This window comes from Eublepharis macularius, chromosome 5 (genome assembly GCF_028583425.1).
Source record: "Eublepharis macularius isolate TG4126 chromosome 5, MPM_Emac_v1.0, whole genome shotgun sequence".
Taxonomy (NCBI): Eukaryota; Metazoa; Chordata; class Lepidosauria; order Squamata; family Eublepharidae; genus Eublepharis; species Eublepharis macularius.
In genome coordinates, this window is record NC_072794.1 from 95,434,405 (window position 1) to 95,461,421 (window position 27,017).

Here is a 27,017-nt window from a genome sequence, read left to right on the forward strand (position 1 = left end):
GATTAGGGTCGCTGCCAGCCAGGGAACAAAAGGCCAGCGCTTTGGCATACTCAGCTGTGTCAAAGATGTCTACTGCTGGCATTCCCCAAAGGCAGAAAATTAGGTGGATGTACTTGTCCGTTATGGACCATTCGTGAGGGTTGTGGCCCATCCTGTTGAGGACATCTACCCATGAGTTGTTATTTCCAGCTATGCAGATGGCATGCAATGATGCCTTGCTGGCAATAGCCCATTCTCATATCACTGTTGCTACAGTACAGAGATGTAGGGGCACTGTTCCATCCTGCTTGTTCAGGTAATACATAGGTGTGGTGTTGTCTGTGTGCACCTGAAAAATCTTGCCTCACGTGAGATCTGCAAAAGAAGCAAGGGTGTAACGGATGGCCCTGAGCTCCAGTACATTAGTATGTAGTCTGGTCTCAGAGGATAACCAAGACCCTTGAACAGAGAACTCCTCACAGCAACCACCCCACCCTGTTAGAGCGGCAGCAGTGGTAATGTCCTCCTCTGGATGTAAGAATCTAAATGGACTCTTGGGCGGACTTCCACCAAACCAAGGACAGTACAGATCTGGGGATGGACAAGTGGAGATACTGAGAATGAATAGTAGGCTTAGACCTCCAGAGAAACCAATTCTGGAGTGGTTGCATGCGAAGCCGTGGGTGTGGGACCACCGAAGTTGTAGAGGCCATAAGGCCTAGGAGTTTCTGAATCAGGAGGGCTGGTTGAAACCTATTTGAAAGAAAATAGGAGACCAAGAAGCATAAAGCTATTGCCCCATCCTCTGCTAAAAGGGCCCCAGCAACTGTAGAGTTGTGAGTAGCACCTATAAACTGGATGCAATTTGTTGGATGAGACTTTTCCCAATTGACCACAAGTCCTAAGTCAGACATGGTCTGCAAGGTCAGGTGTAGGTCAGATTTCAAAAGGCAATCATCGAGGTAAGGATACATGGTGCAGTTTTGAGCTCTAAGGTGCGCTACCACTACCGCCATATACTTGGTAAAGACCCTTGGGGCAGACAATAACCCAAAGGGAAGGGTGGTATACTGATAACAAGTAGAACCACATTTGAATCGCAGATACTTGCAATGGTCAGGGTAGTTAGAGATGTGAAAATACGTATCCTTTAAATCATATACAGCAAACCACAAATTTAATTCCAATAATTGAATAACAGCAGTTAACATTAATACACAACACTTTTCAAATAGGAGAAAAGACTTAATAGCATGGAGGTCTAGGATAAGTCTGAAGCCCCCTCCTATTTTCTGAACTAGAAAATTCTTTGAATAAAACCTCAGGAAATGTTGGAGGCAGGAATAGTCTCAATAGCCCCTTTCTCTAAAAGATCATCGAGAGCCACTTAAAGTTCAGAAGGGCAGGAGACGGTGGTTGATGTTGGTTGGGTCAGCTGTGGAAGTTCCAAAAAGCAAAGGTGATAGCCATGCTGAACTATGGACAGGTGATCCAAAAAATTACAGCCATAGAAGAATAGAATTTGTGACCCATTGTGCACAACTTAGTCCCAGTCTGTATCAGGACTGGACGTCTTGCGCAAGCATGCAAGATGTGGGAGGGTAAGCGAAGAGGCACAGACAGTCCTCCTGTCTGACCTTGTAAAAATTCTCCACCTTCCTTGAGGTGGCTGGGGTTGAAGAAGGCTTCTCCCACACAGTATTGGCCAAATCAACAAAGTCCTTCAGAATTGGAAAGGTGATATTTGCAGGAGAATCAGAGTACAGAGATTGAAGAACTTTGCTCTTGGGTTTTGGATTAGCTGAGGAAACATCCAATTCAAGAACCTGAGCCATTCTTAGCATCTGCTCAGAGAACATTCTATAGTCCTCTATGGGAAAAGCAGAAGCAGAGCCCTCGACTATTTCGTCTGGAACAGGCCCCGAAACTATCTCAGACATCTGGTCAAACCTGGATGCTGCTTCCTCCTCTTCAGAGTCAGAATCGTGCTTTGAGACTTAAGGTAGCCCTATGGGAAAGGGCGTTGTCCAGCTCCGATACCCAGAGCTGCAGGTCTTAGGAGTGAAGTGTTCGCATTGTTGGCAAACGGCAACTTTATGAGACTTCTCAAGGCAAAGGAGACAAAGCTCACGCTGATCAGGCTGAGTCATTTTAATAGAACAATGGGTGCATTTCTTAAAGTTCTTTGAGCCATGAAGAATTCTATCGTTGTTATGAAGAAAATGGACCAGAATGGAAGAAGACACTTTGAGGTAAATTAAAAACTAGGAGCCAAAATGCTAGACATACTCTCCTGATGGCGATGAAAGTAGAACTGAAGGAAGCAGGCACCTTTCCCTCATGGCACATGACCGTTTCAGTGAGAAACCGTGCTGGGAAAGGGGTGCCCTAGGAGCCTTCTAGAAGCTAAAAAAATCACTCCACAGCTGGCCAGCACCTGCGCAGTCCTAATGTTGGACTGCTCAGAAGACAGACGATGAAAGATAAAGATGACTCTGAATGTAAGACAATCCCCAGCACATGTGGAAAAAAGCTGATCTTCCTATCAGGTAATCAGGATAATAAATAAAACTGCAATGTTCATGAAGAATCAACTTCCAAATTTGTCCCCCCCACCCAATTATTAACGCTCCTGCTATTCAAGACCTTTTGTGCTATCCTCCCTGCCTGAATTTCCTATTTTAAAATAATTCAATTTAAAACTTTTGTACAAGACAGGATATCACCATCTATGCCATTCTGTGCTCTTTGGCATAAGGGCAGGATACAAGGGAGATAGATTACAAAGATAAACCTGAATGGATCTTGTCACTAGGATCAATCAGAGTAAGCAATTGCAGGCTGAGATTGCCACACTGCCACATTTGCCATATATTGCCCCCCTTACTCTACCCAAGCAAATAATATCTCTCACCTGATTTTTGCCCACGAATGCTGGGTATAATTCCTCTTTTGCTGTGGAGAGACCACAACGAATGTTAAGCAATAATCTCTAGGTTCCCAGTTCTTAAACACCAGTGGTGGCTATGAAATTTATCCTCAGGTCCTGCAGACATGATGCTTCAAGCACTGTTAAGACACTCTGCTTAACAAAAGCCATTGGTCTAATTTACCCCATCAAATAAACAAATATAGGAAGCTCAGAGCTAGCTTTTTGCCTGTACAACAATGCAACAATGATTTTTGCTGCTTGGGTTTCTAGAGCTACTTGTTGTGCCATTATTGAAGCTCCTGCCTACATACTTATCCTGGGCATATGCCGTGAAGACCACATGCCGTTTCCAGAGACAAGTTTTCATAGGTGTTGAGTCTGAGTATCTCGGCCTATGCAAGGTCTTTTAATAATCTAACATTGTACAGTACCTGATTCTGTTGCCTGTGGCTTTGAATCCACAAATTCCACAGAAAGCAGCAGGAATGCGGAGGCTCCCTCCTACATCTGTGCCAATGCCAAGGATAGATCCTCCACTTTTAATAAGGGCACCTTCTCCTCCTGAAGAACCGCCTGGGGTTTTTGTATGATCCATCGGATGCACTGTCTGCCCAAACATAAGATTGCTGCAGTCATAGCTAAAATGAGAGAGTGAATGCAACCAACAGTCAGTCAGGGCTATTTCATATCATTTACCCCTTAGATGGAAGTTTTACCTACCCAACCTTACCCCATGCTACACTGCCAGCTATCTGAGCATGTGTTGTGTTCAAACACCATGCTCCAATTGAACCTTTACTATTAGGGGTTGTGGGGGAGAGGATGAAAAAGAAAACACGCTATTACTGCTGGAAAGCCATGCAACACTTTCCAATCACTTCTTGGTCAACAGGGAAATATTTAAACACAGGGTGGGCTGGAGTTTGGTGTGAAGCCCACCTTCAGTGCTCAAACAGCCCTGGAACATGGGCAGAGTGCTGCCTGCCTGACCACAGAGTAAATGACAATTAGTCATCATCTCTCTCAAATTAAGGAAAATGGTGCCAGGCCAGAAACCACAGTTTTCATCACCCCTTACTTAGAATAATGGTCATTAGGGTGCATAACAAACTCTCTACTGTCCTACCAGGAGAAGGAAACCACTAGACATTCAAAAACATTTGTCCTTTGGCAAAAGTGGAGAAATTACTACACTGTCATTCATATACTGGTTTCAAATCTGAGCGAGAGAGATTGATTGGTTGATGGCAGGGCAAGCAATTTAGAGGTATTGAAACCATTTGCCTTACCCACTGTCATCAATACACCATCGAACATTTATTGCTTCTATGTGCCAAAAAATTTGTCTCCAGAAACCAATCAAGGAGAAGTTTTGTCATGTTTCATTGAAAGGTTATAAATTTTATGAGTTACATGCCCATGAATTATTGAGGATTGTACTAGCCACAGTCTGTATATTTTCTGTTTATCTAGAAACAAGTCCTTTCAGGCATCCTACAGTTTCCCATACAAGTTCCATGATTAGGAATAGGAGAGCTAAACTAAACCCACCTGATGATGTCTGAAGAAACTAATGAAGACAAATGTCTACATATGTAGAACAGCAAAAAAATTACAGGCTTACTTCAGCAGAGATTGAGGAACGTTGGTTTTGACAAACGGAATTGCTCCTTGTTGTTTTAAGACCTGGACTACAACAGCATCTGCTGCTGCTGGTTTATGGAGACGCTTCACTAAGCCCAGGGTGGAGTCATGGCCCTGGAGAGGGGCATAAAGAGAAATTCAACTTTCCTACAGAGACATTCAGTATTGGGCAACAATACTGGTACATGTCACAGATCTCTTAAGAATGCACAATGGAGTGGTCAGCAATAATCTTGCAGATTAGGGAGAAATGGATCCATCAGTTAAAACTGGCATTGCTACGCTCAGAGTGACTACGCTCAGTGCATTCACACAACTGTTGACTTTTTCAAAATTATGGTAACTGGTCATGTGAATGCTTTGGCATGTTTTAAGGTCATGCCTCAGCTTGTGCAGATGAATATTCTTATGCCAAGGTGCAGCAGGCAATAGTAGATCACAAATCAATACAATGTCATGGGTACAACTCACTCTTAAAAGAGTTCCTTAGGGTGTGAAAAGGCAGTCTTGGTCATAGTACTTGCCAGCTTTTTAAAGTCAAACCTGCCTTTCATAAAAGTTCAAAACAGCTACGTGTGAATGCATTCACAAAACTTATCACCATGCCAAAGAAACCACACAAAGCTCCAGCACATAGCTCCCATGTAAAAGTAAAATTGTCATGAAAATTAGTTCAAACTGAAGCTCCAGGAGACTACATCAAAAAGAAAGGGTTTGGAAGAGGTAAAAGAGAGGGGGCTTTCTACTGGGCCTCTGGGGGAAGGGGGGAGTCTCTGCACCAAGGGGAGGGAGTAGACCACTCTCCAGAACAGAATCCCAAACCTGTACCTACTATTTGTTTCCGATCCACCTCTCACCATTTTATCCTGCCCTTTTCCCACAAAATCCATCATTTTTCTTACCCTATTTTATCTTCAAAGAACCCTGACAGAATCTGCACCAAAGTCACCCAAATAAGTTTCATAGCAGAAGCTAAATGGGGATCTAAACTAGATCCTACTCAGACTAACTATTACACCACCCAGCAGCCAATGATTATCTTCGGGACCACCTCTCCCTGTACATTCCCCGGAGATCGCTTCGATCAGCGAATAAATATTTATTTGTGGTCCCCGGCCCTAAGGAAGCCCGCCTCGCTTCAACCAGGGCCAGGGCCTTTTCAGTCCTGGCCCCAGCCTGGTGGAAGGCTCTGTCAATGGAAATCCGGGCCCAGCGGGACATATTATCGTTCCGCCAGGCCTGTAAGACAGAGCTGTTCCACCAGGCATTCGGTGATTGAAGGGGGCGGTGCCATGTCGGCCTCCCACCTTTGGGGTAGGGGAGGGTTCTCCCCACCACTGCACTTTGTTAATTTGTTTTATTGTTTGTATATTGATTTTAGTTCTTGTTTTTATCGATTTTAACTGTTCACCACCCAGAGCCCCTGGGGATGGGCGGTATATAAATTGAAATATAAATATAAAATAAAATAAATGAGGCCTGTTCCAACACTATGAAGTCCTTGTGTTCCCCATGCAGCCAGTTAACAGATGCAACTCTGGGCATCCTTGCTCAGAACTTAATTCCCAGGTGCGTGCAGGCCTGATTCAGACTCAGACCTTGACATGCAGGGAAAAGAGTTTAAGTCTCCCCCTCTTACCAGCTGTTCATAGTAGTGACCAACACTGTGTAATCTGCCTCGCGTCTCAATGAGAAAGCCAGTCTATAAATAACGTAAATAAATTTTGCCAACCTGAAACACCCTAGGGGAGCTACTATTTTTCCTGTTAGGGAAATATACACACATGTAAGTTTCTCCCTCAGGACAAACAGTGGCTTCTCTGGGCCATTTTCTATAGGGAAAATAGCATGGAGGGAGGTTAAGGCCTCTCTCTCTCTCTTTGTGCCCTATGGTCCTAATTTGAGCCAGACCCATGCACGCTTGGGAACTCAGGTCCAAGCACAAGTCTTTTTGATAGGACATGTGAGGGAGACAAGGACTTTATAATGTGTTAAGTGGCCCATAGCACAATGCCAGGTCTGCCTTCTTCCTTCAGTTTCCATAGTATCAAAAGCAGATTTCCCTCAGCAATTTTTATGAGAACTTGTTCATGGCTTAATTCATAATGATGTACACCTTACCTTCTTCAAATGTCTTTACTACAGCCCAGACCAGGTCAATTTAGAAGTGAGAGAGAAGAATTGAAACTGGACATAAGAACACTTCATTTACCTATCACATTTTTACCTTGCCCTTCCTCCACAGAGTTATAGGTAGTGCACATAGACTTCCAATTTATATTTTATCCTCACAACATCTTAGAAGGTAGGTTAAGCTAAGAGTCATTCAATGAGCTTCAGGACTAAGAGGGTATTTGAACCTGCATCTCCTCAGTCCTAGTCTACCACTCTTACCATTATTATATCTTTACAATTATTGTACAGTAATTTTGTAAAGTGAATGGGCACACCTCAATACAGGCTTGTGATCTAAAGATGGTACCTGGCCAGAGAGCTTACAGACTATGAGGACAGCTTTATACCAGCTACTGGTTTGTTACAGGAACACTCAGCACCCCATTCCATGAGGAACTCTGGCTTGCCTTGCAATCAATGGAATCCTTTATGCTGATGGGAACACCATAGAGCAAGCCCTTCTTCCCCTGGCTTTTCATATGCAGAAGCTGGGATTCACTATCTTCCAGATAATCAGTCACACAGTTGACCTTTCTAGTCACATCCAGGGCCTATGAAAAGAAGAAAAAGGCAGAATTCAGTCCAGACCGTCACCGTCACCGTCACCATCACCATCACCATCACCGTCACCACACACACACACACACACACACACACACAGTGTAGTTTGCCTTTGCCAAAGCAAACAGTTCTCCACCTCCAAATAAGCTTTAGACTACTCCAAATCATAAATCCCAAAATTCTGAAGACTGTCCCCTAGAGGGGTGCTCAGTCAAAAGTCTGTACAGAGATGGGATGTGCTATAAAGAATAAGAAACCTGCTCACAGGGAAGAGTCTCCACAGCTTGGAGTGTATGCAGGGCTTTTTTTCAGGGGGAACGTGGGGGAATGGAGTTTCGGCATCTCTTGAAAATACTCAGCAATAGTGCTTGAAAATAATATGATTTCAAAGAATCCCGTGTGTTTCTTCCTCATTTCCCTCTTGAGAGTTCTGCCACCTCTTTTCCCAGAAAAAAAAACCCTGAGTGTATGATTCGGGGGAGTCCAGTCTATTTTGGAATGCAAACCAGTTTAAATATCATTTATACTTGTAGTATAAACAGGGAACCAAGAACCAACTTTAGCTTCATCATTGTTACTCAGATTTGCTGATAAAGAAACCAGTCCTCACCTTGTCCATGTAGGCGTAGAACACACTCTCAGGTGAGAGTGAGCCATCCCTGAGTTTCCCACACAGCTGAGGCAAGGTGAAAGACAATATTGGTGCTGGTTGGTAGCCTGAATTCTGAACAAGAAATTCATAATGGTTTAGTGACACACTGTTGTTCCCACAACCTATACATACAAAAGTAAATGCATGTGTTTCAACAGTGCCAGAAGAAAACACCCCAGAATTTAATCTCCTCATGCAAACTAATGTTGTTCAATGGCCAGAACATTTGAGCCAGGTCCAAATCACACTTGCACTGTAGAACATAAGGTGATTTAAATGAGATTGTTACCCCGATTGTTATCAATCAGAAGTGTATTTAGAACCAGCTTTGAGATCTTAATGGAAGAGAAATGGCATAAAAATCAAATAAACAAATAAAATAAAATAAATTCTATAGATATGGACAAACCAGCAACAGGAGAAGGGCTGAAAAGTGCTTTAAGTGACAGATTTGAGTTTGGTCTTTGACCTGGAAGATCCTCAGATCCCGACCTGGCAATAAGTTAACCAAGTGCTCTTTGGCTGCTCTCATTCTCAGGGCTTCATCTGAAAAATGGGCATAGGAGAAACTTGCTTTGCAAGCATCGATGGGTGCCAAAAGAGATGACTGATAAATACTTCACAGAGCAATAATAATCTCTGTGGATAACAGATTTTCTAAGATGCATATTTCATTCTGCAACAGTGGGTCATCTTCTTTTTGTATATTACTGACCTTCTGAAAGCGCCCTTATCTACATTTGGTGCAATGATATGCATTAGCCCTGAGATCTTGTGTGTGCCTCTCATTCATATCTGCGTTTGTACTCTGTGCAATAATTAAGAGTCTACTCAAACAAGGCATCAATATCAGCACTAAAATTTTAATCATTCTTTAATTATAAAAATATTTATATCCGACCTTTCCTCATGGCTCGATCTAGGGCATCAGCATTCTTTCCCTCTCTGCATCCATCGAAAGTGAAGAAGGTACATCCAGTGTAAGAATAAGAGTCACCACTATACCGTTGCCCTTGAAAAAGCTTGGATAGCGAAACAATCGCGACTAGCAGATTGTTAGGTGGAGGCTGCCTTGGCAGCGCCCCACACCCATACAAGATATACGTCTTAGGACAGACTGAAGATTTGGTTACACCTTGCACTTTGCTTGTTGCCTCTTTCTGTGGGAGCCTCGGGAGGATTCCAGACGGTGATACCCTTTTACACAAGTGGATTGACTGTTCCATCTACTTATCAAAATGACTTTGTCATCTACACGGATATGAGCTATTATGCTGTTAATGTTGTGGATGTAATTGACTACTTTGTATGAACTATTTATTAATTGTATTTATTGCTATTTATTATATGCACTGATGACTTTACACATTTTTTCACAACTTAAAAATTTTGATAAAAAATTAAATACTTATTGGGAGACTTTTCTATTTGGTTGTACCATTACATCTCCCTCTGGTGCTTCCATTTTGTGATATTCTTTAAAAGGCACATAGTGACAATAGGTTGGTGGGAGGAGGAGGGAAAGTAGAATTCTCATTTTGCTGTCTGAGAGCCAAGCTACAAGAGACAAATTACACGAGGAGGAGCACGTGAAGGGAGTTGCAATGTTAGCCGGGAAGCTGAGTTTTAAAAGAGATTCGAAGGCTTTGTCGATTTCCCCTCTCTACAGAGCCAGGGAGATTGCTGCTCAGAGGGTTTGTTTATTTCCTCTTTGCCTCCTAGAAGGGGAGGTGAAACTGATGTAATCTTGGTGAGGCAAAGAGGAAATTAACAAACCCTCTGAGCAGCAATCTCCTTGGCTCTGTAGAGTAGACATGGGCACAAATTGAAATACGAATCAAATTTCATAACGAATTGGGCCGATTTGTGTTTCGCAAAAATGCATTTTGTGGGGCCACGGTTTTCACGAAATTCACGCCTTTTTGGCCCAATTCATTCGATTCATGATGCCAGACAGGCTGGCACCAATTCATTGATTCCCTAGGCAACATAGGCCCGGAATGTCTGCAGACCTTTTGTTGCCATTGGAAACCTCAATCTTAGTCTACATAACCTTGATAGGCAGCTCTCTTTGCCAACTGGAGAGCTTCCATTCTGCCCTTTACAGCAAGGAGCAGAGGGGTTAATTCCCTAGGCAACTGAGGAGACGGGACTTCTGTAGTCATGGGAACAGCAATCTCATCCCTCCAAACCCTGTTAGGCAGGTCTGTCGGACAACCACAGACCTCCTGTTCTGCTCTGTGTGAGTGTTTGTTATATAAGGCACCTCTCTCTGCCTCGTGCTTTTAGTTCCAGTAGACAGAGAAAGAGGGAGGATCTGTTGCTGCGATTTGGAGTGAGAGAGAGTGGAGTTGGGAGCTTTTGGATGGATTTGCTGCTGCTTCAAAAGAGACTGAAAAACCTCTTTCTTATTTTCCTCACTTGTCCTTGCAGGGAAGGTCTTTGGGTGAGGGTGCCAAGCCCAGTCTCAGGGCCAATGCCTGGTTCTGGGGCCCAGCTTTGTGGGTTCTGGTCAACATTTTGCAATCTTGGCCAAACTGGGAGGGTGGGTGGAAGACAGCCTGCTGAAGTCTCCCTGCAAGTTTGGTATCTCTGGGTATGAAGGGGGCCATTGAAGTGCCCCGAGTTCTGACGAATCATTAACAAATCATATCACGAAATGGGACAATTTCGTGGAAGTTTGTGTTAAGTGATTCATAGAACACGATGAAACGCATTTCATTTCATTTTCATTTCATTCCCGTTTCATGCCCATCTCTACTGTAGAGAGGGGAAATTGACAAAGCCTGCCCATCTCTTTTAAAACTCAGCTTCCTGGCTAGCATTGCAACTCCCTTCATGTGCTCCTCCTTGTAGCTTGGCTCTGAGAATGCACACACATAATTACACCATGCTACGAATACTCAAAATATAACCAGATAAAGAGCAAAACTGATTGATAAATAAAGGCTCCCTGTTCATTCGTGCTGAACAAAATGTGAGACAAAGTGGTTGTTTCAGCTTCCCCTTGCTATAATAGTTAACAAAGTGCTGCTCTTACCATATTGATAGGGAACAACCAGGGCTTAAACAGAGGCATGGCTGCAGCGGCAATAAAATCTTACAATTTCAAGGGTTAAATTTCCTGCACTCTATTGAGCAACTTTGATATTAGTAATGAAACAAACACTCCTTACTGTGAAAGCTCCAACTACCCAACCAGTTGAGCAGCTTCCAGTTGTGTACAACCAGAATAGTGATTGTATAGAAATGCCAAACTGAATTATTTTTAAAATTTTGGAAATCACTGGGAAGCAGATTTTCTTGTGCTATATCTACCTCAGTTTGCTCTCAACCGGAGTGTCTAATAAGTCAACCAACAAAAATTTAGCAAGTAAATATTTTCCAAACACACCTCTATGCAATGTTTAGCTTCACCTGCAAAACTTGTGTGCAGCAAACTACTATTGAAGGCACACTGGCAGGTGCAGTGGGGGGGCAGTCTTTCATAGAGTCTCCCCCACCTTTCCAGCAGGGCTTGTTCCTGTAACTTGCCAAAAATCAGAAGTTCAACAGAAGTGGCTTTCTCTATGCAGCAGTTAAAAGGACAGAAATAGGAAGAGGGGTGCAACTTTTGCCATTATCATACTTTGGAGCCTTAATTACAAGCTTCAGAGAGGTAGGAACTGTATTAAATCCTGCAAAAACAGAAAGTAGTCTTGTTGAACCTTACAGGCTTAGAGCTTTTTTGTAGTATAAGCTTTTTGTAAAGACACACTCAAGTCTCCCAAATGTTTAAGTCACAATAAATCTGTTAATCTTTAAGGTGCCATGTGATTCCCCGTTTGTTTTAAATTACTGTGGGAGTAATTTGCTATGGGAGTAATTTGATGACTCCATATATATCTAATTAAGTGCAGAATATGCAGCCTTTGCATCAGAGTACATGCTGCACATCTGCTCCAACATTTAATATACAGCAAGAATATATTATCATGCAAACGTAATGTTGCACACTAGAACTAGAAAAACTACTGCAGAAATGACCTAATAATTCATCCTTGCTGTATCTTGAAGACCATGACATGCCAGCTTTATATAAAAAGAACAGGTTTTTATTCAGCTCTCACTTGGGCTCAGCCTGCATTTGTAGTCAGCCTCTCAACCCTGCCTCAGCAGTCACCAATTTGCTACAGGAACCCTGAAGGGCGAAGGCTGAAGAACATGCAAAGCAGAAAGCTGTTCCCTGGAGGCTGCTTGTACACATTACAACAATCCTAACCTGCTCAAAGTGTCTACAGTGATTTGATAATCTATCAGTTTTATGGAGATCAGTTATAGAGATCACATTACTGTTTTAACTCACTGGTATTGCATGAGCAAAATTAATTTTAGGTTCGGGACTCCAGCTCCCAGCCCTCGATGGGGCACCATTAGTGCCAGTTCCAAGGGTTAGGAGCCTAGGGGTGATCTTGGATGCCTCCCTGAAAATGGAGGCACAAGTCACAGAGGTTGTCAGGTCCTCTTTTTTCCATCTGCGGCAGACCAGGCAACTTGTCCTTTACCTGTCAACCCGTGACTTAACTACAGTGATCCAAGCAACGGTCATCTGTAGGCTAGATTACTGTAACTCGCTCTACGCGGGGCTGCCATTGAGCCTGACCCGGAGATTACAGCTGGTACAAAATGCAGTGGCGCGTGTTATTATGAGAGTGCCAAATAAGGTGCATATAACACCATTCTTACACGAGCCGTATTGGTTGCCAGTGGAGTACCGGATCAGATTCAAGGTTCTGGTATTGACCTATAAGGCCCTGTGCGGACTGGGACCAGCATATCTACGGGACTGTCTCTCCCCATATATTCCCCAGAGGACACTCTAATCAGGGGACAAACAGCTGTTGGTGGTCGCTGGCCCCAAGGAGGCCCGCCTAGCCTCGACTACAGCCAGGGCCTTTTCAGTCCTGGCTCCCACCTGGTGGAACGCTCTGTCTGCTGAAATCAAGGCCCGGCAGGACTTACTATCTTTTTGCCGGGCCTGCAAGACAGAGTTGTTCCGCCAGGCATATGGCTGAGGCTGGGCCTCCGCCGGCCTGGGCAGGGGGCGAAGAGGGGGTGTATAAAACCCTCCCTGTGAAGGTTATCCACCATCTTGTTTTAAATATGTTGTTTTAATGAATATGAATTTTTAATTGTATTTTAATTGTATTTTTAATATGTTGGTATCTGCCCTGAGCCCGCTTGCGTGGAGGGCGGAATACAAATTTTAAATAAATAAATAAATAAATAAATAAATAAATAAATAAATAAATAAATACAATTTGCTGGAAAAACCAGACTCTGTAGAAAGAATATTCCTGTACTATCTACTAACAAAAGAACATCTTCACCTTCCTCTCAAACCCAGCAGATTTCAGAAATAAGGAGGATGCTTCCTTAGAATTCTCTAGGGGCTTTGATTGCCTATAGAAGGTTCTTACACCATAAAAGCTACAACCTGAAATTCAAAGGAGAAAACTCAGCTGAATTTACGTCTACCAGTGAATGTGCACATATTGCACAGAAGGGAGACTTGCGGGAGGTGCAGCCTCTCCCACCAACACAAAAGCGAAGGGGAAAATGAAATGCTCCTTTCTGAACGTAAAGGAGCCATCTCGAGAACTGGATGTGGCTACTTTCATCACAGAATCCAGCTGCGTTCCTTCCGCTGACGGTTAAAAGGGCTCAGAGGCCTCTGACCCACCGGCTATGGAAGAGAGAGAGCCTTTGGCTCCCTGCCTTGAGGACGATCTGGAATTCCTTGGCGTCTTCAGGCATACACCGGAGAACAGTCGTTTCCACCTCCCGCTCCCTTACCTGCTCTTTGTACTTGCGAACAGCCTTTTCCATTTGCTCCAGAGCACGCTCTCGCCTCCACTTTGCCTCTTTCATCTTCCCTCGGACGGTCCTCCTCCTGTGCCAATTCAGCAGGAGGATCGCGGCAGCCGAGCAGCACAAGAAAGCGGACACCAGGTTCACACACATCCCGGCGCCGGGCAGCAAACAAACGTCCCTCTCCTTCTCCAGCCGGCACCACAAGCGGACGAGCTTCGCTTCCGAACACAGACGCGGCAGCAAAGGCCTGCGCACTTCACCGGCAGAGGACCGACTGCCCCTGGGAAAATCGGGCTCGGAGTTTCTATACGCTTGTGCGCCGGAAGTTGAGAAACCGAGTCTCTTCTATCGATTGTAAGAACTGTGATCGAATCCTGTAAACACAACAACCTTTGTCTATGACAAGATGCATGACGGGAGTGAGCTTCTTCTGCAAAACTTTGGGATTGGGGGGGGGGGGGGAGCCCCGAGGGATATCACCCAGATCTGCGCTTAGGAAATTACACAATGTCATATTAGTCAATACCCAATCGGCATTGATTTTTTTAACAAATCCTGTTCGGAAAAATAAGACATAATTACATGAAAGCAAAGGCACTAGATCATCATAACAATGTCAGAATCTCAGAACACATGCTTTCCAAATAATATCAAATTATCCCAGTCTTACTTTATTTCAGAGTCCTTGCAATACATATTTACATTATAGCTAGATCCGACTCGTATTTTTTCAGCCTTTGAAGCACATTTGCACTTCAGTTGACAAATGACTGAGACCGACTGCTTATTAATAGATTTGACTGACACCCTGACTGCTTATTAATAGGTTTAACCATTAACTTTTTTGGAACAGGATCGATATATTATTGCTATCCTGCTATAAAATTTACCGGCTGACCTTGGGCTCATCACTTGCAGGCTAGCCTATTTTAAAAGGTCCTGGTAAGGACACAAAGGGCAGAAAAGGACCATATAAATCACAACAACTGCTCCTCCCAACGGGCAGGATAAAAATCAAAGTTATAATATAGGGGTGCAAAAATCCACTGGCAATTCATTGTTTCTGGGTTACTGCATAGGTTAGGTTGCAGGATTCTTATACACATAAACATACAACTTGACATCAAGAGACTTACGTAAAGTACTAGTGTTGTGGGATTTCATAGTTGATCCAGTAGGCCAACTATAGGAAACACAAGTGTAGGCCCACCAGACATACTTTGTAGTTCCATCCCCTCCTAACCAGGATCCTTACTCCATGTCACCTGTAGTTTTTTATCTGAAGGGCAGATCTAAGAATTCTAATTGGTTGGGTGGACCTAGGGTAGTACAGTCCTAATACAGTACAATTGAACTGGTTATTTTCCACTGTAAACAATAATGGCTAGTTATAGTTTTCAGGTTATGGTCCATTTCTGTTTTCCCATGCCCCTTCCCACCTCTATTCAGTTACATTCTGTCTAGAACTCTTTCTCCAGTAAGGAAATATATTGCTGTATCTGTTGTAAAGACCTTTCCATTCAATGAATGACATTGATTCGGTTAGGGCCTGTTGAGCTGTGACCCCAAAGAATTAACTACCCTCCAAGATTAGCTACCCTTCCAGATCTCAAGCAGACAATAAAAACATTTTTCTTAAACTTGCTGTTAAAGTGGAGCAATAATTGTCTCATTATATTGGTTTGAGGACTGAAGCCTTCACAGAACATGTGCAAGCTTGCCAAGTGTACTTTGAAAAGTGACTGCCTGGCAGATGGCAAATGCAGGCAACGTATGTGAATCCCATAAACTGGGTTGTAGGATCAGCACCCAGCAGAGCAGCTGAGACCTCTAATGCAGTCTCCCAGAAAACACTATTATTTCTTAATTTGGTCTCTGCTGAATTTTGAAATCAACAGAGCAGCCAAATGACAGCTGAAGGGCCAGGGGAAAGTCAGCATTCTAAGAACACTTCCTTGCATTTCAAAGGACAACAGACATCAAACAGCACCCTCTGCCTGGGAAAGTGCACATCATCAACACATTTCTCTTACTGTCTCCCGTCCAAATTGATAGCAGTATCTCAAGCATTTGACACCCCTTTAATCCTACATTCATGGAAAGGATATATAGGTTACATAACTCTGACATATAAACCCATCAGTCTCAAAGAATAATACTTTTAATTCATTCTCAATACAATTTAAATGTTTGCTGTCCTGAATCCAATTCTGATCAAAGTCCGTCATCCGCATTGATCTACATTGCACAAACACTAATCCATACCTTTACCAGCTTTTAGTTGCAAACTAATCCTGAGTAAGACATGTCTGCAGCATCCCACTTAGCATCTTATTTTCCTTGCAATCTATGTACCTTTTAAGTAGGTGCGAGCCAGTTTGGTGTAGTGGTTAAGAGTGCAGGACTCTTATCTGGAGAACCAGGTTTGATTCCCCACTCCTCCACTTGAAGCCAGCGAGGTCACCTTGGGTGAGTCACAGCTTCTAGCTCTCTCAGCCCTACCCATCTCATAGGGTGTTTGTTGTGAGGATAACAACATAATACTTTGTAAACCGCTCTGAGTGGGCATTAAGATGTCCTGAAGGGTGGTATGTAAGTCCAATGTTGTTATTATAATAAACGTACCCCCCCAGAAACCCCAATGCTTCACAGCACTTTCCTCTCGGACTTCCCACTACTGCACCTGTATGTCAATGCAGGAACCTTGGGGGAGAGGAGCTGGTCTATCTTCACTCCAATCCTCTTTTCTGCATCTTTTATCAGACCTTCCATGATTTCTGCTTCATGTCAGATTTGTATGTTTCCTATTTGCCCTTTATACTTTTAGGATAGATCTTGGTTAGGATTTGTTGGGTATTAGGATTTATTTTAGTACTGTAGTCATGTCACACCTCATTTATCATCACATTGTAGTCATGTCACCTCATTTATCATCACATTGTAGTCACCTCATTTATCATCACTGTAATTCTTATTTCTTTAATAAACCATTGTATTTGTGTCAGTTACACTCTTGTCTACTTGCATTTATTCACTAGTGTCACCCAATTCCAGGATCGTGGTAAGGACTTGGCTGTGGGTCCCTTTAAAAGAAGTTAGCCCATCTATATATGTATGTGTGTTTGACACGCAAGGACACTGTGTCTGAGGGGATGCACGCATGTAGGCTATTTGGGTAACATATGATGGGGAGAGTTGGGGGAAATGTTGTAATCAAAATGAGAGTCTTTGAGTTGCTGAAGTTTGAAAACCACCAGCTGACTGCACTCTTTTAAAAAGAAACAAGGTATAAATTGCCAATAGCCAAGTTAGGACAATTCCAAAAACAGTAGTTGGACAATGTTTTTATTAAATCTGCTCAAAATAACGGTGCAAGCTTTCATTTTTGTAAGTTTCATTATCCCCATCCTTGCCAGTAACACTGAACAACAGGTGTCAGAAACAAAGCTGGGTACATGTCCTCCTTCTATCTATAGCACATTCTGTCTATTCTATCCCAATCTGTGCAATTTACAAAAATATGTGGGACCAAAGTTGGCTAGGAGGTGGGGAAGGACAAGCTCTCCAAGTCGGCAGTTTGGAAAGAAATAAAACGTGTCCTCAAACAGTCTCTGGAAACTGCTCAAGTCTTCAACATGGACACTGATGTTATACTGGATGCTTAGTAACTCCATCGCTCTCTCAACCACATACTCATTTTGAAGCTGAGACAAGGAACATGTTGAGTACACCACCACTCCCCCTGGCTTGGCAGCAAGGATTCCAGCACTGGAGAAGGAAAAGAAGAAAAATACGGTGGGGAATGACTTAAAGCTGAGGTGAGCCTCTAGGTCATCAATGTATCATGAGGCAATATAAAAAGCACCCAAAAGCCCCAGCCTTACCACTGACCTAAATTCCACTTTCCACCTTTTCTCCTACCACAAAGGAAACCATTTAATCTCTCAGAATCTGATTCTTCCCAGTGTCCCATTAACCTACCACTTCATTTTGCTCCTCTTACAGCTCACCTGACAGCACTGCTCTCCTCTCCTCATTCTATTGTCATATTCTGAGCTGTAGTTCACAATAAATCACTATGATATACACAAATAATTAAATTCTCATAGAAACTCCAATTTGGCTGGAACCTCAAGCTTTTCTTTTGCTTGGTCAGCAGTGATAAATAAGAATCTTTAGAAGACCAAGGAGGGATGCATTTAAGAACATGGCTCTTTTATGTGTTAAAGCCATAAATGACTAAGACAGACATATGTGGATAGACAAACAGACAAGAATACTGTAAGCTAGTAACTTCTTTGGACTTCCTTTTAAGGTCATGAGCCCTATTCTACAACACAGTTGAATCCAACTCATAAATTACAGAGTAGCATGGCTCAGTGGCTATTGCATAAGGTCAGGATCACTCACACAAGCAACTCCAGTTGGCGCATTGGCAACATCTGTCGCTCTCCTTTTCTCATGTTTTTGAATATGTTATTATCCTCTTCCATGACTGAATGCCGATCATTTGTACATGGCACATCCACGAGTACCTGCATGAAAGAAAATATTCCTCCAACTTAAAATCACAAGATTTCTCCCACCTCTTCCCCATTTCCTCCCAGCCGTACATGACTAGGCAGTTTTCTTCTGACCTGTTTCATTGGTAAGACTGTTTTAAAGCTGTTTTTCTGTAGCTGTGAGGACTAGAAATCGGCCGAAGTTTATTTAGAAAACTAAAGGTTCCTTTGCAGTTGGTCTAGTGAATTATAAAAACAATCCTAAACAGGTATATTCAGAAGTAAATCCCATTTTATTTAACTGTGCTTACTCTCAGGAAAGTGTTCTTAGGGGTTTTTTTAAAAAATATTTATTTATTTACAATATTTTTATGTCACCTTCCCACCCAAATAAGGTCCCCAAGGTAGCTAATATTAAAATATTTCAACAGCATGTAAAGTAATAGATATTATAATTCAATAAAAGCTTATAAACAAACAACACCAAAACCAAAGAAGAGGGCCAATAACAATTATTGTGGTTACACCAAACTAAATAAAAAGTCTTCATCTGCTGGCAGAAGACTCAAGAGGGAGATAGAATGGACCTCTTGGGGAAAGTGTGATGGTTAGCACCTATTTGTCACATCTTTTGGTGTATATGGGAGCAAGATTTGGATCCAGTATAACCTTAAAGACTTCCAGGGTATGAGCTTTCAAGAGTCAGAGCTCCCTTCATCACATACGATATACTCGGTATATATTGCGGCTGCATAGCTTGGGATCCCACTGATTTTATTTGGGATGTAGCCCTGATATGAATAAGAAAAGAGAAGGATGGAGGGGGGCGCGGGGAGGAGCGAGACCTCTTGAGGTAAAATGCTTCCTTGACTGAAAGCTGTCCTATTTCCCCTCCCACATACACACTCTGGCCTCTATTTTCTTTCTGTTTAAAGCACAGCCACCACAATATCAATAAAAGGAGGGAGGGAACATATTTTTATTAACTGGATGGCTGCATGTAGTTTTGTGTTCCCTAAAAGGCTCTTATTTGTGATTCTAATAATGGTGGTGCTTGATAGTGAGGTGATTAGAAACTCCTTTCCCGTAGCTATTTTGATTTGATAGACAATACAGAGATGGAACAGAACAACAACTAAATATTTGTTTACAGAAACTAAGTTGTAGAAATGTTTGTGGTTTTCTATAGTGAGAACAAACGTACAATTGGCTCACACTCCACTCTCCAGAGGTTATGTTCCCCCTCATCCCTTTGCTGGGAGTTAACTAGTGGAACTGGAACCTAAAAACACAGATGCTGAGGGGAGAATTAATGCTTTTCCTCCCGACAGGGCTCCTCAGCATTTAAGATTCATCTGTAACCTCTTTAACACAGCTTCTATTCAAATACTCTGCTGCTCTTTTAAACTTTCAAAGAACCTGGTCTTAGAAACAGTACCAGAAAACTTGGCTGGAGCCCTTTACAAGGTGCTTGTTTAATATCTTAAAACAAGGTTCCTACCCTACCCAAACACCAAAATCCTAGCTTTTAAAAAGCCCCAATGAAAAAGCCTATCTCACCTTATGATCTTATCCAGAGCTACGATATCCTTGTCCAAAGGGCACTTCTCCCTTTTTAAGTGAATACAGCTCATCCCCCTCCCATCCAGTGAAGTCCAGAGACTCTGATTGGCTGGTCAGTCTCTGGGGCTTGCTTGAGGGCAAAATACCGAGGATTGATGCAAAGTGCTGGAGAGAGGCTGAACTTTGGACATGACTGCCACAAGGGAGTTCCAAAGTTTTGGTACCAGGATTGAGAAGGTCATTTCTCAGGCTGTCACCTGTCTAGCCTCAGATGGTTGGGGCACCCAAGGCAGGGCCTTTGAAGATGTTGAGAGTGGGTTCATATGGGAGGTAGGTTCATATGGGAGATTACAATCCATAGGGTATGAGGGCCCCAAACTATATAATAGGACTTTAAAGATCAATACCAGCTCCTTAAACTGAACTCAGAAGCAAATTGGGAGCCAGTGTAGATAGAAGAAGACGGGAGTGATATGAATTCAACCACCTACTTCAGTCAACAATCAGGCTGCAGTATTCTGAACCAATGGCAGCCCCACACATACTATATTGCAGTTATCTAATCTAGATGTTTACTAGGGCATGCACCATAGACGCAAGATCTTCCCACCCAGGAAGAGTAGCAGCCAGCTCATCAGCCAAGGCTGGTAAAAGACACCCGTGGCCAACTGTGCCACAGGAGGCCTGGGTCCAGAAGCACTTCCATGTTACCTGTTTCTTTAGGAGAAAGTGTAACTCCATCCAGAATAGGAGATATCCTTGAGACTCAAGCTTCTATAGAATAGTGGTGAAGAAGTAGGGTTGCAAATCAGAACTCTGCTGGTTCAAACTCCACTACTACCATGAACTCAGTGAGTGGCCCTGGGTAAGCCTCTCAGCCCCAGCTCCATTGTGGAGATAACAACACTGACTTTGTTCACCACTCTGAGTAGGTACTAACCTTTAAGTCTGTAGTTCAACAGAAACCTTTCAAAAACAAAATCCAACGGGAGGCTGCTGAATTGGAATTCATATGCAAATTTGATTCTGTCAAGCTGGGACTGAATAGGGACTATGAATGGTTATCACATTATCACAGGTAACAGATTTCCTTTACAGAGGCGGGGTCTGGGGGAGCCCAGTGGCGCCTGGTGTGGGCTTTCGGGGATCACAGTTCTCTTTGTCAGATGCATCTGACGGGGAGAGCTGTGGTTATCGAAGGCTTGTACTACATAGGAATTGGATGGTCTAGCTGTTTTACTGCTGCAAACTAACAGGGCAAACTCCTTTGAAGCCTCACCCAAGCCAACTGACCCCAAAAGGACACCAAAAGGAGATGTTTACATTTATTAGCAAAGGAATGTTTTGGTTGCACCCTCCCTCTCCCCCCCTAACTGCATCTTCTCTCTCCTCCCCTCCTCTTCTATATTTGACCAGTTTCTGTACTATGCATCTGATGAAGAGAACTTGATTCTCGAAAGCTTACGCTACAATAAAATTGGTTAGTCTTAAAGGTGCTACTGGACTCTTTTTGATTTTGCTACTACAGACTAACACGGCTAACTCCTCTGGATCTTCTTACCCTATCGTAAGTGTTTGCCTCCAGATCTCCCCACTTCCTTCCATCCCACGATGTGACTCGCACTAGGTCGCAAATGTTTTTGGGAATGTAGCTACGGAGAATTCCATTCAACCGGCCAGTGCGAGAAGTAGAGATATCATTGGCTGCTAACTCTCCTGTAGCAAGGACAAGCAACATAAACCAAGGATAGCCAAATTCTTGCTCTTTTTGCAAACCGCAAGACAAAATCTGTGCATGATTGATACATGACATTTGTTCGTTCTTTCTCTCAAGCACGATCAAAGCACCAAGTTATGTTCAGCATTTCTTCTATGCGGCTCTCCCTCCAGAGAGCTAAAGGAATGCCAGAGAGAGCCAGCATGGTGTAGTGTTTAAAGTGTAGGATGAGGATCTGGAAGAACTAGGTGTGATTCCCCACTCTGCAATGAAACTTGCTGGGTGACTTTGGGTCAGTCACACACTGTCAGCCTACCCTACCACACAGGGTTGTTGTAGGGATAAAATGGAGAAGAAAATAATTATGTAAGCCACCTTGAATTCCCACTAGGGAAAAAGGTGAGGTATAAATACAGCAAGTATAAATGAATGAAAGTTCTTGAAATAGAACTTGAGAGGCCCAGAAAATCATATTAAACTCCCTATCTCAAGGCAGCCCATGAGGATTCAGCAACATAACCTAAATCACAGTATGATGTGAGCAAAGAGCAGTAGCAAGCAAGATGCATCATATCAGAACACCCGATGAGCAGATGGCTCCAAATGATTGAAATAAATCAGCCAGCTTACATAGTACAGCATCTCTAAGGCTACATTCCTATATATGCTTACCTGGAAGGAAATCCTATTCAGTGTGGCTGATGCTTGGCCTACACATGCAGGAGAATGAGGTGATAGAACAGTGAAGTACCACATCATACTGCGGGAGGGAAGAGGGATTCCAAATATAAACTCCCTGCAAATAAAACATAAACAGCACCTCAAGTAAAATAGAAAGGAGTTGTGACAATTTCTCTGTGCTGGTTTTCTATTTGCAAGAAGTTTTTTTATGTAGGAAGTATTCCAAAATATGCTGTACTCCATTCACCTTCCTCTGCAATCTGCCACCTCATTCTACTGCATGTGTAATCCACCCACAGGACTGAGTTGCCCTACTTTTCACTACAATTTTCCCTTGAGATAGAAAAAGGAGGATACTCTACTGAGAGGAACATTTACTGTTTTCATGCTTTTCACAAGGCATACACTAGCAAGAGAAACCAATCTGTAATACTGAGGCCGTAAGTTTTATGAGATCTGATCAAAGTTTAAAGCCATGTACAACAACATTATCATTAAAATACAAACACAGGCACCTTCACATTTCATATTTAGCATCTTGAAGTAGAAAGGCAGGCTGCAAACTTTAAAGATATGGCTGCAATCCCAAACCTACTTGTTAAGGGGCAAGACTCCTCTTGACTCAGCTCAGTGAATCTTGTGTCTGAACAAGCATGCTTAGAAATATCCCCCAACCCATAGCTTCTATAAAGTTTAAGAAGACTTTACACAGAAGACACTAACCATGGAGGTGGCTGTCTCCCAGTTCAGCCTCTCCATGGAAGTTGCCTTTGAAAACCTAATCCAGGTAAAAGTAGAAAAACAGTTTAACTGGCCCGGCTTACACCAGAAAGGTACTATCCATACAGAAGAAAAGATGGGAAGAATTTTACTTACGACAACATCCAGTCTGTAGAAGTGCTAGCATCTTCCCTCCTGGTGCTGCGCACAGGTCAAGGACTAAGTCACCAGGCTGCATATTGAGAGCCAATACAGGAAGGACTGATGCAGCATCCAAGAGATAGTAGCCCAGGATTCCAAGTGTATCTGGTCTTCAAAAGAAGGTAAAGCAGGACATTTAAATCAATGACATGTGCAAAACATACGAACTGTACAATGGCTCTTATTTTAAATATTCCAGCTGTCATTCATGCTTAAGCATCCATTTGCGAGTGGGACTTTAAGGACAACAGAGAAACTGCAAGGTCCTCTGAGGGCTTCTGGTGCCAATCTGCTTTCTTTCAATCTACCTTGCTTTATCCTGGGAGGGAAGACAGTATCCATACTCCTCGTTATTAAGAGAAAAAGCTTCTAAATCAAAAACTAAATACATTAACCCTTAATCAGCATCAGAAAGGGGGTTTGTTGCCACTGACATCTGTCAGAAATTTTAGGTTACATGAATGAAATTCATTTTCAATTTGACAAACACTGAAAAGTACCAAAAAATTGTCTGCTATGCACCTGGCAGGAGGAAAGAGGCTGATGTCTCCTTTGGGGAATGTGTAACATTTGATGTTGGGACTGAGTAATGTAGAAAGAGAAGGAAGTGGCTGTGGCTGGGACTCAGCAGGTACAAGCAGAGTTCCTGTTGACATGGCTGGTTCACTAGCCTGTTGCGCTGCTGTGGAATCCAGATCTTGCACTACTTTCTGAGATTCCCGAATGAAATCCACAGCATTCAGATGTTCCAGTTCCTTGGTGACCTGCTCTATATTGGAGAAATTGTTGAAAAGAGCTCCGTATTTCTGCTCAGAGAGAAGGCCAATACGGATTGAGGGCCAGAGACTGCCAAATTGCACACTGTAGGTCATGTCAAAGTTCTGCAGAGCCAGCCTGATAGCAGAGTTCTTAGGACGGGTGGTTGCCTTTAAAAGGATTAAGAATAACAGACATGTGAAAAAAATGGGCTTCCCAACAGTGGTAAAGAAACAATAGTTCTAGGTTAGGGATTGGCCTAGAAAACGGTACAGCAGCACGGGGGGTTGCTTTCTCATACCACAACAGGAGGGCCCAATCACATCGGTATCAACGAGCATTTGAGCATCTGGAGTAGAACCAAAGGCTCAAGAGGGCTGGCTGCTAATCTGATGAGAGACCACTGACTGCAGGATTGCCATGGCTAATCTACTTGGTGTAATTGAGTCTGCAAACTGATTCTGTACCTTAGAGAAAATACCAGCTCTGCACTTAAAACTGTGCATTGTCTATTAAGTCAGAAAGCACAGTCTGAAATGCATTATTCTCTACCTTATGTTATTAGTAACAAAAAATTTAGCAAAGTAGCTATAGCCAGAAATACTTAGACACTAACATTTACAATTAACCTTGAATAAATGAAAAAGATCAACCAACCAACCCACCTTTCCAAAGCATGCTCTCTGAATATATCAATCTATCCATCTGTTGCAACCAGAGGACAATGTTCCAACACACACATTTTAATATCATAAAACATTACCAAAATGGCCGAAGAAATTAAGGCAGCAATCCTATATGTTCCTTTGTGAGGCTTTATTCTATGCAAATTGGGATAAGTTTTAGCTACTAAATTTAGGATGATCATAAAAAACTGACCTCACTAAGAAATGCAATGCGCATTTCCTATTTAAATCATTCTTGCCCCTCATACTTTCATAGTTATACCTATTCCTCATGTAATTTTATTGTAATTCTCATTTTCTTCTGCCCAGATTTTGCTCATCCATAACTTCCAACAAGAAACAAGAACCAGTGTATGCTGGCCTCAGACCTGAGTCCAAATTCTTATGCAGTTGTGCTCACTGACTAGCCTCGAGTTAGTCCTTGCAATGTTACCTCACAGAATTGTTGTAACAACAAAATTGGGAGAGCAGAAATCATGGAGGAGGAATGGAATAAAAATGTCATTAAATAAATACAAACCAAGGTGATTTACTACAAAGAATCCCAAACACAGGGTTTGGCCACAAAGACTCCTACAAATCTTAATCTTACAAGATGGTACTGAGAGGTTCCTCTTACTTATCATGGGCCCCAAAGTGAACATAATTTTGCAAGTCTTTGCATACAGGAATGGCACATTTTGGAGAATGCACATACACTTGTTTGCAAGGAGTCAACACAGGTTCACTTTACAAATGAAACTGGGGAACAGCACCTGGATATATGTGGAGATTAAATCACACGTTCAGTCATACACGTTTCATGTAACATGAAAATTGCTTGACTACACATATTAAGAAAAATCAAGCGTACACTTCACACAGTATTCATGCATTCACTGTAGCTTCAAAACAGAGGCGGGATGAAAGGGGGGCTATAAGGTTGCCAACTTTGGGTTGGAAAATTCCTGGAGATTTGGAGGCTGGAGCCTGGGTAGGGTGGGGTTTGGAAAAGGAAGGGACCTCGGCAGGGAACAACGTAACAGAGATCACCCTCCAAGGTAGTCATTTTCTCCAAGGGAACGGATATGTAGAGATCAGTCATCATTCCAGATCTCCAGGCCTCACCTGGAGGCTGGCAACCCTAGCTAGAAATCGCCCCGCCCAAGCGGCCAAGGTCCCTTATTTTTATAGAACTGCCACGAACTCCTCGAGTGCTGCCCTGGGCCGACGAGGCGGGCCGTCCAAAGCCTCCCTGCCGCTCACCCATTTCTTCTTGTGCTGGTGCCTGCAGGGGATGGAAAACCCCTTTACCCACATCAAGCCCAGGAGCTCGCGCCTTCTCTTCCCGGCGTGTGTGGCGATGGCTGCGGCCGCCATAGCTCGCTCCCACACCTGCCCCGCCGCAAGCTCCTCCCTCCTGCGCAGAGAGGCTTTCATAGGAAGGAGGAGCAGCTTTTTCCGCCCCGGTAGTGTCGTAGCCGGGGGCTTAGTTGAGGCGCAAGGGTACTACTTCCCTCCATTTATAGGAAATAGCAAAGAGCTCATGGGGCAATGGCTCCTTACAACCCGGCCTGCCTTAATATGATAATCACGCAAAGAAGAGGAAATGGCGGCAGGCTAACGTACGCTGTTGTCTTTCTTCGCGTGTGTGTTATATACCGTCAAGTCGCCTCCAACCTATGGCGACCCTATGAAGGAAGGACCCCTGAAACGTCCTATCTTTAATAGATCCTGCAAATTGGAGGACGTGACGTGGCTTCTTATATTGAGTCAAGCCATCTCGTTTTAAGTCTACCCCTTTTCCTACTGCCTCCTTCGTGCTGCCCTATTAATCTGGGGCTCTAAACGTTTACAAGTTTTTAAATAGGTTTCCAATACCGTTCTTCGATCAAACGAGTCACAGAGCGGTTCACAAGAATCTCAAGCCACAGTGTCCAATCGCTTTCAAACAGCAGGTCAAAAAGATTTTTAGTGGTGATTTTTAAAAAGTTCGGAAGGGAGGCATATCCCTATAACTGAGACCATTGCCAACTAATAGTCCTGCTACTTAAAAGATGGAACACAATAAGGGCTCTCTACCTTGGCTGATCCTAAATATGTTAAAACAATTGTATGGAGGCGCTCCTGGGTTTTTCGTCAAATAGAGAGTTCTTGAAAACAATGTCCCTTTTCATTTATTTATAAATTGTATATCCTTTTTCCAACATACAACTGTTCTGAAGAAATGAGCTGTGACTCACGAAAGCTCATACCCTACCACAAATTTTGTTAGTCTTATAGGTGCTACTGGACTTGCTCTTCTCTGCTAACACATCCCACTAGCAGCACCCATATAGTAACTTCTAAAGCTCTGCACATAAGGTGAGTACACTGGTGGGAATGAGAACTTGAGATGCATTTCTGCGCCCACCAT

General features: G+C 43.0%; 2 protein-coding genes across 4 annotated transcripts in view; both read right to left on the reverse strand.

The window, feature by feature from the left end:
• The window catches only part of LOC129330427 (fatty-acid amide hydrolase 1-like), a 28,092-nt gene extending 13,993 nt beyond the window's left edge, over positions 1 to 14,099 (reverse strand). The window contains exons 1-6 of the mRNA XM_054980456.1: positions 13,779 to 14,099; positions 7,902 to 8,015; positions 7,138 to 7,281; positions 4,536 to 4,669; positions 3,343 to 3,549; positions 2,894 to 2,934 (exon numbers count right to left, since the gene is read on the reverse strand). Coding sequence (XP_054836431.1) covers positions 2,894 to 2,934; positions 3,343 to 3,549; positions 4,536 to 4,669; positions 7,138 to 7,281; positions 7,902 to 8,015; positions 13,779 to 13,946 — 808 coding nt within the window. The 5' untranslated portion in view covers positions 13,947 to 14,099. The remainder of the gene's footprint in view (positions 1 to 2,893; positions 2,935 to 3,342; positions 3,550 to 4,535; positions 4,670 to 7,137; positions 7,282 to 7,901; positions 8,016 to 13,778) is intronic.
• Positions 14,100 to 17,125: 3,026 nt separating this feature from the next.
• On the reverse strand, positions 17,126 to 25,988 carry NSUN4 (NOP2/Sun RNA methyltransferase 4). 3 transcript variants are annotated; one of them, XM_054981814.1, is made up of 6 exons: positions 25,868 to 25,988; positions 23,703 to 24,106; positions 23,136 to 23,290; positions 21,423 to 21,577; positions 18,207 to 18,331; positions 17,126 to 17,564 (listed from the first exon to the last, which is right to left on the reverse strand). In XM_054981814.1, the coding sequence occupies exons 1-6, from the start codon at positions 25,979 to 25,981 to the stop codon at positions 17,288 to 17,290; spliced, it is 1,230 nt and encodes a 409-aa protein (XP_054837789.1). In that variant the 5' UTR covers positions 25,982 to 25,988; the 3' UTR covers positions 17,126 to 17,287. The 3 variants fall into 3 exon arrangements, with proteins under 3 accessions (XP_054837789.1, XP_054837791.1, XP_054837790.1); XM_054981816.1 differs by lacking the exon at positions 25,868 to 25,988 and adding an exon at positions 25,730 to 25,856; XM_054981815.1 differs by lacking the exon at positions 25,868 to 25,988 and adding an exon at positions 24,602 to 25,712.
• Positions 25,989 to 27,017: the final 1,029 nt, after the last annotated feature.